This window comes from Sardina pilchardus, chromosome 13 (assembly GCF_963854185.1).
Source record: "Sardina pilchardus chromosome 13, fSarPil1.1, whole genome shotgun sequence".
NCBI lineage: Eukaryota > Metazoa > Chordata > Actinopteri > Clupeiformes > Clupeidae > Sardina > Sardina pilchardus.
The window spans coordinates 27,247,656-27,261,713 of NC_085006.1; the positions used below are offsets into that span (position 1 = coordinate 27,247,656).

Here is a 14,058-nt window from a genome sequence, read left to right on the forward strand (position 1 = left end):
ACACACACACACACAAAATATATTCAATTCACCATGGTGTTCATAAAGTGCACATTTTAACAATACCTAAATGGAGTTCAATGGAATCCAATCCTTGCATTGGTGTATGTGACAAGTTGAAACAGAGCATGCACGTGTGTGTGTGTGTGTGTGTGTATGCGTGTGTGTATACAGTGCGCTCCATAAGTATTGGAACACATGCTAAAGTTGACTATAAAGAGGAATATAAAAGCATTAAGGCATTAAGATCAATCTCCAAAAGATACTTTTATATTCCTCTTTATAGTCATCTTTAGCATCTGTTCCAATACGTATGGACTATGGAGGGCACTGTACAGGAGTATGGTGTTATTGTGTCAGTTTCCCACAGACACACAGCACCATCCTCAACCGCACCCCACCAAAGCCAGTGGAGCTCAGTGAGCTTTGTTGACTGGGAGATGTTGAAAGGCCTTGTGTGATCACACCCACCGCACTGTTTGCTTTGAGGACCAAAATAAAGAGGAGCCGGAGCAATACGTCTAAGTAAAGGGTGCAGAAAAACACACACACACACACACACGCACTCACACACACGCACACACACACACAGAGTGGAGAGTGTATTTAAAGTCCTGGAGACCAAAAACACGCCGGGAGCGCGGCCTGAGAAAACCATGAGAAGATTTCACCACAAGGAGAGGGACAAACACGCCCCCTAGTGGACTACTGGTGGAGGAATAAATACAAAAATTAAAAAAAGAGAGAGAAAAAAAAAACTCAAATCACATGAAGCCAGTTGTGGCACAGAAACTTCAAAACAAATTCCGCTGGCATGCTGAAAGACAGTGGTTGTTTAGAGGCTGTTTCATCTGGCTCTCTCTCTATCCCTCTCTCTCTCTATCCCTCTCTCTCTCTATGCCTCTAACTAGCCATCTCTTTCTCTCTCCTTCTCTTTTTCGTGCCATCACACTCTTTTTCTCTATATTCCAAGTGCAGTGACTCCAAGCACAGTCCGTTTTAGCACAGTTTTGGGTGTGTGCATGTTTGTGCGTGCACGTGTGTGTGTGCGTCAGAATTGTGCTGCTTTGCATTCTATAATGCTGGCAAAAAGCAATGCCAAAAGGCAAGCAAACCCCCACTACCAACAGACACACATAGCCTACACAGCAAAACAGAAGTGTGTGTGTGTGTGTGTGTGTGGGTGTGTGTGTGAGAGAGTGTGTGTGTGTGTGTATATAAGAGAAAAATAGAATGATCCAAACAAAGAGAGTAGAAAAAAAAGAAAACAGGAAGAAAGGACAAAGACACCTTGTGTTGTTTCCCCAACTCTTTATTTTCACCTCTGGTCAGACTGGAGAACGAACACACACACACACACACACACACACACACACACACACACACACACACACACACACACACACACACACACACACACACACACACACACACACACACACACACACACACACACACACACACACACACACACACACACACACACACACACACACACACACACACACACACACACACACACACACACACACACACACACAACAGCTCTAAACACACTCAACACACACAACACACTCCTGCCTCATCACCCACATGGCCAGGGATGAGAGGGACAGCCCTGCGGACAGGTCAGACCTCTGCTCTCTCCTACACATGTGCTGTTGACCGCTGCCATGTCACTGCCTTGGGGCTACAGCATGATGGAGCTTGATCTAGGCTTAAGCAGGTTTAGCTGATTTCTACTAGTGTATGGTTTTGTAGGTAGCGGCCAGATTAACACAACTCAAACAAGGGCTGTCTGATCTGTGGGTCACTGTCCCTCTTATAGCAGCGGTGTCTGTCTTCAGAGAGAGCCAAGCCAAGTGGAATGTGCTCTAGGTGTGGTTGTGTGTGTAAGTGTGTAAGTGTGTACGTGTGTGTGTGTGTGTGTGTGTGTGTGTGTGTAAGAGGTGTGGCGAGCTGTGAGTGTCTGACGGAGCACAGGACACGTCCAGACCGGCTCCTTTCCTGCAACCCCCCCCCCCAGACGGATGCGGGCCTCATCTCCGCCACGTCCGGGCCAAATGCTGGCTGAGGGCAGGCCTGGACACATCCTGCCTCTGCACACCAGCCCTTCTGCCTGGCATACCTCTCTGCAACACAGCCCACACCGCAGCATTTTCACCCATACACAGGGCCAGATCAGGGCCAGATCAGGGCCACATCAGGGCCAGACCAGAGCCAGAACAGAGCCACATCAGGGCTAGAACAGGGCCACAATAGGGCCACAACAGGGCCACAATAGGGCCACAATAGGGCCACAATAGGGCCAGATTCTACATTACCACATAAACTGGGTCTGTGCTGAGCAATGGTGAGGTAGCAGTAGGCACCTCTGCTCCTCTTTTTCCCCTCTACTCCTATCTACTAGGAGAGGCCACAAGGGTCCATCCCAACCTCCTCTCTCCTTCCTCTCCTCTCCTTCCTCTCCTCCTATGTACTAGGGTATCCCAGTAGGGTCCATCCCAACCTCTCCTCTCCTTCCTCTCTTCTCCTCCTCTTCTTCTCCTGTCCTCTTCCTCTCCTCTCCTCTCCTGTCTTTAACATTATTCTTTCCCCTCACTCCTCCTGTACAGGCAGATGTATACCACTCCTCCTTTACCCTAGTTTTTCTTCTCCTCTCTACTCCACTTTCTTGTCCTCCCTCTGTTCTCTTATCTTCTCTTCCCCTCCACCTCAGAGAGGAGGTGCATATTCCCCCTGTCTTGTGCTCTCATTCCTCCCTCTGTGGAAAAGCAAAACATGTTCACGAGCCACTAATGGAATTGTTGATTTGCTCAGCACTCTCTCTCTCTGTCTCTCTCTCTCTCCTCTCCTCCATAGAGCATCACCCACATCTCTCTCTCTCTCTCCCTCCCTCTCTCTCTCTCTCTCTCTCTCATGACTGCAATCAGGGCAGGGATCCAGCATGAGGCCAGTGCAAACCTGTCATGCATGACTCTGGGAGTGGGAGAGACAGAGCGAGAGAGAGAGAGAGAGAGAGAGAAAGATAGAGAGAGAGAAAGAAAGAAAGAAAGAAAGAGAGAGAGAGAACAGCCACATACACACTAAACAGAAGAAACGCCATAGAAAGAAAGTCCATAAACATGGCTGAGGGACACAGGCAGTTGGACAAATTACACCTATATACTTACACCAAATTATACTGCAGCCCTTACAACCAAATACTTTCTTTTCTCACAATCTTGCCAGAATTACAAACTTTTCTTCTTAGGCTTATCTTTCACTTCATCATGGGCTAAACCGTCAACATCCAGTTGGTCTCTTGTCAGGCCCTTAAACACATATCTACTGTCCCGGTCTGTGAATGCCTGCGGTGACTAGCGGGGCTTCCAACACTAAAGCATGACGTCAGTCGGCCGTTCTGAGCACAAAAGGCAATTTCCTGCTGGTCAGTGAACTTTAAGGACAACAAAGAGAGACATCAAAACAATGTGGCCATGATCACAGTGTGGTCAATACGCTGAGGGAGACGGCTGGTTCAGGTGCATGCTTCGGCTTAAAGGCATTTGAGAATATTTGCATATTCGAAATGAAACAAAGCAGGGATTGCCAATCTGTGGTACGCACACCACCGATGGTACGCGAGCGGCTTCTAAGCGGAAAATGGCTATGGGGGAACGGTGTTTTAAAATGTTCTGTAATTCATTAACAAATAAACAAACAATGTTGAATGGGGTTATGATATATGGAAACAAGAAATGAAAGAAAATCATTTGTAAACTCTTTAGTAGGCTACGTTTTCATTAAACATGATGCCTGATTCTGAAAATATGTCAATGTGTCTTTTTAGTCTTCGACTTTTGAAATGTGTCGAATGGTGGGGGCATGCGAGCCAAGTCAGGATTTAGAAGGTGGAGAAAAAGTCTGGGACCCGTAATAAAGTGATGGGCCCATTAAGGTTCAAAACAATCGCGCTACTCATTCTGCATGCAGACACAACACAGACGGCTGTGGTTCTGGAAAACCCCGGCTCCCAGCCCCAACTGGGCCCTCTCATTGGCTCCCAGCCCCAACTGGGCTCTCTCATTGGTCAGTCAGGTGGTGGGCTCGGCCAAACGGCCACCGTCACCCCGAGGGGGGGGGGCACGTTTTTACCCAGAAGCCCCTCCTTTCCTGGCCTTCCTGCGTTTGAGAACAGGGTCAAGGGCAGCTGGCCCGTCTTCCTCCATACCACCCCCCCACCACATACACACACACACATACACACCTCCCCCTCAGCCCATCTGCACGCACACACACACGCACGCACATACACACACTTCAACAAGTAGAGCAGGCGTTTCTGGGACAGATAGCCCACACTGTGCTCTCTCTGAATGTGTGTCCCTCTCTCGATCCAAAGATTCTAGACTGCTCCACTCTATGATCTATGCTTTCTACCACCTTCTCTCTCTTCATCTCTCTTTGCTCTCTCTCTCTCTCTCTCTCTCTCCATCTCTCTTTGCTCTCTCTCTCTCTTCATCTCCCTCTCTATCTCTATCCATCTCTTCCTCTCATGCCACTACTTAAACACTGTATCTTTATTCACCAGCCTCCTCCATCTCTCTTCCTGCCGTTCACTCCACCTTCCTCACTCTCCCTTCATTCGTGTCTCTCCTCCTTTCTTTCTCTGCCTTTAAGGCATCCTTTCTTTCTCTCTCAATCTCTGGCTCTTTCTCTCTCTCTCACACTCTCTCTCTCTCACTCTCACTCTCCCTGGTGTATGTGTGTGTGTGTGTGTGGTGTCTGAATAATAGTGTTTGTTGGCTTTAGCAACTTCCCATCCTCTAAACTGTTTGTGTTTGTGCTCCTGTGTGTTTTCTCCTGCTGGGCATAGCAGCCCCCACACACACACCAGCTATGGGTGACCAGGGCCACTGATGTGGTGATGGGAGTCCCCTGCTGGCCCCTACCCACCCCACACATGGTGGCTGGTCTCCGGCGCGTAGAGTAGACAGGCGTGGGGTGGACACAGTACAGCAGAAACTGGACACAGTATGTGTGAGAGAGAGAGAGCGAGAGTGAGAACGAGCGAGAGCGAGACAGAGAGAGAGAGAGAGAGAGAGAGAGCGAGAGAGAGAGAGAAAGCAAGCAACAGGCTCTACCCTGCTGATAGAAACAAAACACAAAACAGCCAGGTGTGAGGGCAAGTCCAGCACAAAGAAGAAAGTGGGAAAAAAACACCTTCTCTTGAAAGACCAACAGCATTAACAACAGCGTGCACTGCTTTAACAAACTGCTTTAAAAAGGCCGAAACCCACTTGGTACACGGCATGCGGTATTCAATAACACACTGCCTGCCCGTGCAGAAAGGGGACACACACCCTCCTCGTCTGGAGCACACAACCTGCATCAGCTGAGAGGACATGCTGTGGATTGATATAGGACAGAACAATAGAACATAGAATACCGTAAAACCTTGATAAAAAGCCGAGTCCCAATTAGGTGGCACAGGCTGCGGTCAAATCATATAGTGGTGGCATGAAGGCAAAAGGAAGTGGTCATTCCTTACATTTGGTGGCCAGAAAGTTTGAATATGTGTCCATGAGTGGCAGCTGATATGCTATTGGATAGCCTAATTTTGGTACAAGTAGGCAAATATTCATACTGTTTTAAATTATCAGTTTGACAGCATCCCATAGTTTCTGAGCAAATGGTTAGTGAGAATTAAAGGCCTAGCTAGCTCATATTGAAAGTAGGCCCTGGTTACTACTCAAGGTTTTACGGTAGAGCAGCAGAACTCCTGTCAGAGAATGAGGAAGTACATGTCTGGAATGTGTGTGAGTAAAAGTGCGTGGGCTGTACCATGTATATGCGTCCATGGTGTGTGTGTGTGTGTGTGTGTGTGTGTGTGTGTGTGTGTGTGTGTTGCATGATCTTACACAGATTGTCAGAATGAAAGTCTGTATGTGTTGGGGTTATGCTTGTCTTCATTTGTGTGTGTGTGTGTGTGTGTGTGTGTGTGTGTGTGTGTGTGTGTGTGTGTGTGTGTGTGTGTGTGTGTGTGTGTGTGTGTGTGTGTGTGTGTGTGTTTGCCATTACACTTTGCCACTACACTTCCACATATGCAAGCAGAGCTTAAGCAACAGGAAATGAGTATGACCCTTTACACTAATATGAATCTGCATGAGTAGCCTACAGAGTAAACACATGCTTCAATGGCTGCAGGTCCCAATTAGTTCAAAGCAATTAGTCACAAAAGGCCAACAGAGTAGCCTCATGGGAAATGTAGTCCCACTCCTTCACAGCAACAGCAATCCCACCTGTTCCATCAGTCAAGCTTAGGGTCAGGGGCTTTTTTAAAAGGCCTGGCCTAAAAGACAATACCTTCTCCGCCACAGCCTGTCTGTCTGTTGTGAAGGGAACCGGAGGTGAACTTAAAATGGAGAACTATTTTCAGAGGAGAGAGAACAGACTCTTCGGTCTCTCGTGTAGAGAACAAGGATAAAAAAAAAAAAAAAAGAGCCGAGTCGTGATTTCCTTTCCTGCCTTCTTCCCCTAATGCAGGTAATGCTAATGCATGCTAATGCTAATCAGAGACGTACAATGGGAGAGGAGGAAGGGGAGGGGAGGGGAGGGGAGGGGAGGGGAGAGGAGAGGAGAGGAGAGGAGAGGAGAGGAGAGGAGAGGAGAGAAGAGAGGAGAGGAGAGGAGAGCAGAGGAGAGCAGAGGAGAGCAGAGGAGAGGAGAGGAGAGAGGAGGAAGGGGAGAAAAAAAAAACATGAGAGCAGCAAACAGATGGAGAGAAGAAGCAGAGGAGAGGAGAGACGAGAAGAGATGACAACACAGAGATGAAGGAAGACAAGAGGGCAAGGGAGAGAGGAGGAGAGAGAAGAGAAGAACTGACAAGCAGCAAGGCAACGGAGGAGAAGAATTGTGTGGGAAGCAGAAGGCAAGCCCTCGCGTGAGACGTGGGGGGTGGTGGGTGCACAGAGAGGATAAGATGGGAAGACAATGGCAAACAGAGAGAGAGAAGAACAGAAGGGAGGAGAAGACAATCTTTGGATGGAAGGATAGAGTAAACAAATGGAAGAGGGGAGAGAGTGTGAGAAGAGAATGAGAAGAGAAAACAGAATAGAACATGAAAAGAGAGAGAAAGCTGGGAGAAGCTGAGGAGGACAAAGAACAGGACAGTGATGAAGAGGAAGATCAGATGGGCAGCGCCTGCTTCTGTCCTCTGCTGACGACCAGCAGGGACCCTGCAAGGACAGGTGTTCCTCTACAACACACACACACACACACACACACACACACACATAAAATACATCCACTTCAGGATGACAGTCATCTCTCAACATTCTATTATTAGCCTTTCCGCACAGCTCCAAACAAGTGTGTGTGTGTGTGTGTGTGTGTGTGTGTGTGTGTGTGTGTGTGTGTGTGTAAGCGTGCGTGTAAGTGGCAGAGCACATGTGCATGTGTTAGAGCAAGCGAGAGCACGTGTGTGCACACATACGACTCCTCCTCAACCATGCATGCCACACATACACACACACACACACACACACACACACACACACACACACACACACAACGAAAGCCAGCACCCACAGCAAGTGAGCCAACGAACCAACGACACAAGCGGACATGCGCTGAAGCTCTAGCAGGCCAGTCCAGCCCTTGAGGCCTCTGCTCCGCACACATTCCCACTGGCACCCAGAACCTGGCACTGAGGCCTGGGATGCCAACACGGCTCTCCTCCTCCTCCTCCTCCTCCTCCTGCTGCTGCTGCTCTGTGGGTAGCGGGGGGGGGGGGGGGGGGGGGGGGCTTCGCTGGGCTGAGCTCGCTGGCATGTTCTCTTACGTAACCCCCCGACTGCTGCCACCTCCAGCAGGCCACCTTAATTGTTCGCTTCTCTCACAGGCACGGCACCCCCCCCTGCTCTCGCTCCCCGCTCCACTGACGGGCCAATATGGCTAAGTGGGCCATCAGAACATGGAAGTTCAAGGGCGATAAATGGGCCTCGGATCCAACGCCAAAACGGACTTGCCTTTCCGTTTCCAAAAACTGGTGTGTTATATTTAGGGTATTCAATGTGAAGCTGGGACACATAATTGGTGTGTCTTCAATATATTGTCACCACCATCATCATTATTACCATCATTACTATCCAGTGTAATTAACAAATAAGCAACACACTAGGACAGGCCTACTGATCGGTACCCTATACTCAAGGCAGAGGAAAAATAAAATGTCACATGGTGGCTACCGGGCCATCTATTTTTTACAGGACTATATATAAAAGGGGACATGTTTTACAAGGGAAAATTTTCTGGCTCTTAGGAGATGTGTGTGTGTGTGCGTCTGTGTGCACTTGTGAGCATGTGTGCGTTCCCTAGAGCAACAGGAGAAATAAAAAAAAATCATGATTATAAACCTTAAGAGACTGCATTACGTCACTAGTCTTTTTCGTTCGTGTAGCTTGAGGATTTACAAACGCATCTTACCGTATCCCAGTAGTAGTGGTGGTTGTGGTCACGTGACGTACAGTAATCTCCCACCAACACCAGCGAAATGAAAAATATATATCGATATTTATAGCAGCGTCGCTTCTAGAGCTTTGTAATCCCGTTTATGAAATATGTACGACAACTTACTTGGCTTTGTGTGTTACACAGAAGCGCTGCTACACCCATTTTATGTATGTTTACATACAGCGAGCTTGCTTGACAATACATTGTGTCTGACCATCAAAAACCTAGACGGATGGAAAATATTGGGGCGCAGCATCACACAGAAAAATTCGGATGCTGCTCTATATTAGACAATCGATAATCAACAAAAGGGGACAGAACAGTCACTTTCAGAATAGCCTACACTGGAATTGAATTACAATAGATTGCTTAAAAGCGGACGCTGACTGATAAGTTTCAATGGATGAATAGAATGTAATGGCTGACAAAACATTGGATTTGTCGGATTAAGAATAAAAAGTACTACTATATCTTCCTAATCTGTGATTGCTACACGGCTACTGGTGAGTGATTAGGCTACAGCGAGAGACTACTCGTGTTTTACCCCTTCCAAATGTTAGATCAGGGCCAACTTGTAACAAAAGACACGCTATAATCAAAACACTTGTTTAAACTCAATCTCTCGAACCACGAAGTGAATGTACCCAAAAGCATCGCAATAACCATTATTCCACTATTCGAACAGAAGCTACATAAGACGCCAGAGTCACTACTCAATTTCTTTGAAGGGCTCAGCCCAACCGCAGGAATTGCAAGAGCTTACCCGGAGTTCGTCCCTCTCGGCTTCCCAGCGACATTTTTCGGCCTGGAAACGTCCCCATTCGTACTGAATGAAATGCAAGATCCCAGGAAGTGATAGGCCTGCTTCTCCGTCCTGTGCTTCCCGAGACGGTAGAGCTCCTGCCATCGCCCCGGCCGCCGCTGCTGCTGCTGCTGGTCCGAGCACTGCTTTCGGCCCGTTCGGATTGCGCCCCACGCCGCTGCTGCCCGCGGAGTTCTGGTTCGTTCCACCCGCTACTCCGCCGGATCTTTCCGCCTCCATTTTAGCGTTCGAGCCGCCGCCAGCACGGGAGGTGGAAAAACGCAGCGAGAATGATAATAATAGGTTACCCTGTCCCTTTCCACTCACACACACACACACACTGCTTTCTTGCTCTCTCCCTCTCTCTCTCTCCTTACTTTCTCACTAACGTAGAGCTACACCAGCGCTCACAGAGAGAAACTGTGCCAAATAGTGAGCGCTTTCAGTTCACAACCTACCGCTGCTGTACTGGTGGGTGGAAGCTTCCTGCCACATTGTGATCTCACCCCAGCTTCCTGTGTGTGTACTCGTCCAGGAGAAACAAACGACGATACTGTATGCTGCCTGTCTGTCTGACTTACTGACCAGAGAAGAGGGCGAAGGAAAGGAAAAAAGCCGCTGTCACACGTTCCCTTCATCCGTTTTATTTGAATGACATATTGTAGAAAACAAAAGGATTACAGGAGGCATGTTGACAGTAATCTAAATCTTTGCATGCAGTAGCCTAGCGTAACTGCCCGGGTTTATCAACAATGCAGCACGCGATCGTTTTATTGATCGACAGAACATCTGCTAATGTTTTATAAAGCCAGCAGCAGCTATACCCATTGCTCATAGACTACAGCGCTCATCTCAAAGGACCAGCAGGTAGGCACTGGCCGCAGTGTTGCTAGCCGTTATGTATTTCACCTGTCCTCCCTCCTTACGGGTCGTCCTTTTATTTATCAAGCCCCGATGTTTGCTGCATGAGAAGGAATGATACAAAGTAAATTCACGACTGAACGCATGGCAGCTAAAATTAGATGCCGAACGGCATATTACCCACACACGAGTAAACTGCAACAGACGTTTCTCAGAGGTTTCAAAAAGCCATACCTGGGGGCAAAGCCAGAGTTAACTGCTGTAACAAGGGTTGTCCCACTTAAGACAGAATGACAGAATGTGGAGCATTCTGACTGGACTAATTGACTCCTTGAATCAGTTGGGAAATGTCCCCTTCTGCCATGTTTTCTGGGTCATCTTGTTAAAATGAAAAAGTCCAACCACAGACACCGTTGGAGAAATTCACAAACAACATTTGTGCAACAATGTGTCATCATCATACAGAATGACATTGCAACTTTTGAAGAACATAAACACTATTTAGAAGGAGATTGCACATACAAGATACAAAGTTGAAGTCTTTTCTGTCCACTGTCGGCTATCTGATGTTTGAATACTGTAGATTTTACTTTGTGTAGACAACAATCATCAGCAGTTATATGTGTGTGTTTGTGTGTGGTGTGTTCCAGGTGTGCTAATATTGTACCAGACAGATGTTCACACTCTACAATGACGAGATTCTGAGACACACACAGGCGTCTGATAGTTCCAGAACCTTCCCCTTGATGAGAGCAGCCGGACTCACGGCAGGTACATGGTCAGTGTGCAGGCCGACCCTCGTCTGTCTGCTCTCTTGAAAGCTGCTTTTCACTGATGATGCTGAAGTCGGCGGCCATCTTAAACAGGTGAAAGGAGGTCCATATGAAGCGTGCAGGTCGCAGACGATACCTCCAATGCTACTGTAACTCCAATAAACAACCAGGCAGAATGGCATCAGGGATTGTGTTACAAGAGTAGCAGCATTTCACCACTGCACCACCACGAATCAATATAGCTTGGACAAGGACGACCAGACCCGACCAGTTAGTGATGGATTTGGAGCTGGCCTTGGGTGCTCTTTGATCCACAGAATCCCGTCAGTACCTTCTGAGACTTCAGGTGTGTGCTAGCCTCGCCTGGCCTCGCCTCGACGCCATGCGGGTGAGCTTCTGCCAGGCCCTGTTGGCGGGCGCCATCGTGATCAACCTGCTGATCCTCTACTACGTGTCGCGTGCCCAACAGCAGATGATGGAGCGGCGCCGCGAGCAGGCCAAGGGCTCCAAGAAGTCGGGGCTGTCCGGCGCCGGAGGTCTCGGGGCTGGCGTGGGACTGGCAGCAGTGGGGCTGGGAGGTGGCGGCGGCGGTGGCGGAGGCGCTGGAGGTGGTGCCAACTTGGCGGGGGTGGCCGGGGCGAAGTCGGACATGAGCGGGCGTAGCGGAGGCGGTGGTGGCGGTGGTAGCCCGCGGGTGACGGTGCTGGTGCGGGAGTTCGAGGACTTTGAGAACTACGTGGGCGAGGTGGCGCGCTCGTTCCTGCGCCAGCGGCCGGAGCTGCCGTTCCTGGCGGTGGCGGACACGCCGCCCTACCCGCCCCTGGCGCTGCCCGAGGGAGGGGGTGCCAGGCTCCTGGTCCTCGCCCCCAGCCCTGAGCTGCCCCCGCAGGCCAACCGGCCAGAGTTCCACGTGCAGACGGAGTTCGTGCTGCTGGTGCCCGACGGGGTGGAGCTGGAGCACGGGAGACAGGTGGGGGTCACACACACACACACACACACACATATGCACACAGATACACGTGCACACACGCACACTACTCCTCTGGGCTCCCATTGCCTACTGGTTATCAGATACAAGGCGGTTGTATGGGCTCATTGGGCTGTTATTGTGTGCAGTGTATTGCCTTGTGTTGCTAACATTTATAATCCTTTCCTTGTCATTTTTCCTGTTATCTCTCCTCTTATTTCCTCCTCTCTCCTCCCTCTCTCTTTCTATCTCTCTTTCTCCTTCTTTCCTCCTCCTTTTCTCCTCCTCTCTCGTCTTCCTCCTCCTCCTCCTCCTCCTCTCTTCTCTCATCTTCCTCCTCCTCCTCCTCTCTCCTCCTCCTCCTCTCCTCCTCTTAGGTGGAGCACCTGATCCGTGAGCTGGAGGGCGAGGGCGGAGGGACGGTGCGTCTGGTGGCGGCCCCCGTGCTGTCGCGCTCGGCCGTCCAGTGCCTGCACCTGCGGGTCAGCACGCGCGAGTGGACGGCCACCTACTCGCCGGCCGCCTCGGGCAGCAGCGGCAGCGTCTGCACGGCGCTGTCCGGCGACGCCGTGGTCCTGCTGCGCGCCGAGGACCTCTTCAACCTGTCCACGCCGCTGGGCCGCCCGCTGCTGACCTCGCTCTTCGTCCAGACGGCGCTGCGCGGCTGGCGGGTCAAGCTCCTGGAGGCGCCGTGCTTCGCCGCCGGCCGCCGGCCGCTCTTCGGCTCGGCGCACGGCCAGTGGAAGGCGGAGACGCGGCGGAAGGAGGCCACGGCCGCCCTGGCGCGCGGGTTCGGCCTCAAGCGGCTGCTGCACGCCGACGGGCGCGAGCAGTGGTTCGGCTGCGGCAAGGAGACGCCGCGCTGCTTCGGCACGGTGCGCGACGACACGCCCGACTACCTGTACCTGGAGCGCTGGACCCCGCCCTGCTGCCTGCGCGCGCTCCGCGAGACCACCAAGTACGTCATCGCCGTGCTGGAGGGCGCCGGCGTCCGCTACTGGCTGGAAGGGGGCAGCCTGCTCGGAGCCGCCCGCCACCAGGACATCATCCCGTGGGACTACGACGTGGACCTGGGCATCTACCTGGAGGACGTGCCCAACTGCGAGCAGCTGCGCGGGCTGGACTCGGGCTCGCTGGTGGACGCTAAAGGCTACGTGTGGGAGCGGGCGGTGGAGGGCGACTTCTACCGCGTCCAGTACAGCGAGGTCAACCACCTGCACGTGGACCTGTGGCCGTTCTACGCGCGCAACGGCGTCATGACCAAGGACACGTGGACGGAGCACAAGCAGGACGTGGAGTTCCCCGAGCACTTCCTGCAGCCGCTGGTGCCCGTGCCCTTCGCCGGCGTCACCGCCTACGCGCCCAACAACCACCGCGCCTTCCTCGAGCTCAAGTTCGGACAGGGCGTCATCGAGAACCCCCAGTACCCCAACCCTGCCAAGAAGAGGCTGGATCGCAGCCGCCTCTGAGACAGTTTGGGTGGGGGTAGCGGCGGGTAGCGGCGGGTAGCGGCGGGTAGCGGTGGGTAGCGGTGGGTAGCAGGGGGCATAGGCATAAGAGTGAGAGGAGGTATCGTGGAGGTATCGAGGAGGTATCGTGGTATCATGGTACAGAACCAGCTTAACCACCTTAGTTCAGCCTCAACAGCGTTGGGAACTTGTTGAGGGGTGTGTTCGGTGAGAAAGATTGCAAACTTAAAAACTTGAGGATTAAAGATGGAAAGATTGAGGTTAATTGGGGTTTCGCTTGGATTTTGAGGTAGCTCACACGGTTCAAAGCTTCTTTGTGTGTGTGTGTGTGTGTGTGTGTGTGTGTGTGTGTGTGTGTGTTTAACCCTTGAAGACACTAAAAGGCAGCTATGAAGCTGTAATTATGCTTTACCGGACATGGTCAGATTAAGGTGCTATGTTATGCGCTAATTTCCGTTGATAATGCTGCGATTACTGAAACGCTAACAGTGTTGGACATTACATTTCAAGATGCCATAAAAGACAATACTCACTTTGGTGAGCGATTTTTGTTCTAGTTAAGCTCTCCAAATACAGTGAGAACAATAGACTCTGCAAAGGAACTGGGAGGGGAATTGGAGATTCCTTCATGTCTCAGACTGCCATGTGATCATTTTGATAAAGCCAGTCCCAGTATACACTACTAAGAAG

The 14,058-nt window shown here is 50.7% G+C and overlaps 2 protein-coding genes across 2 annotated transcripts in view; one reads left to right on the forward strand and one right to left on the reverse strand.

Annotated features, from left to right (window-relative positions):
- strn4 (striatin, calmodulin binding protein 4) overlaps positions 1-9,698 on the reverse strand; it is a 27,383-nt gene extending 17,685 nt beyond the window's left edge. The window contains exon 1 of the mRNA XM_062552747.1: positions 9,260-9,698. Coding sequence (XP_062408731.1) covers positions 9,260-9,538 — 279 coding nt within the window. The 5' untranslated portion in view covers positions 9,539-9,698. The remainder of the gene's footprint in view (positions 1-9,259) is intronic.
- A 144-nt stretch (positions 9,699-9,842) lies between these two features.
- On the forward strand, positions 9,843-13,368 carry fkrp (fukutin related protein). The gene is made up of 3 exons (XM_062552017.1): positions 9,843-10,165; positions 10,810-11,902; positions 12,277-13,368. The coding sequence occupies exons 2-3, from the start codon at positions 11,315-11,317 to the stop codon at positions 13,366-13,368; spliced, it is 1,680 nt and encodes a 559-aa protein (XP_062408001.1). The 5' UTR covers positions 9,843-10,165; positions 10,810-11,314.
- Positions 13,369-14,058: the final 690 nt, after the last annotated feature.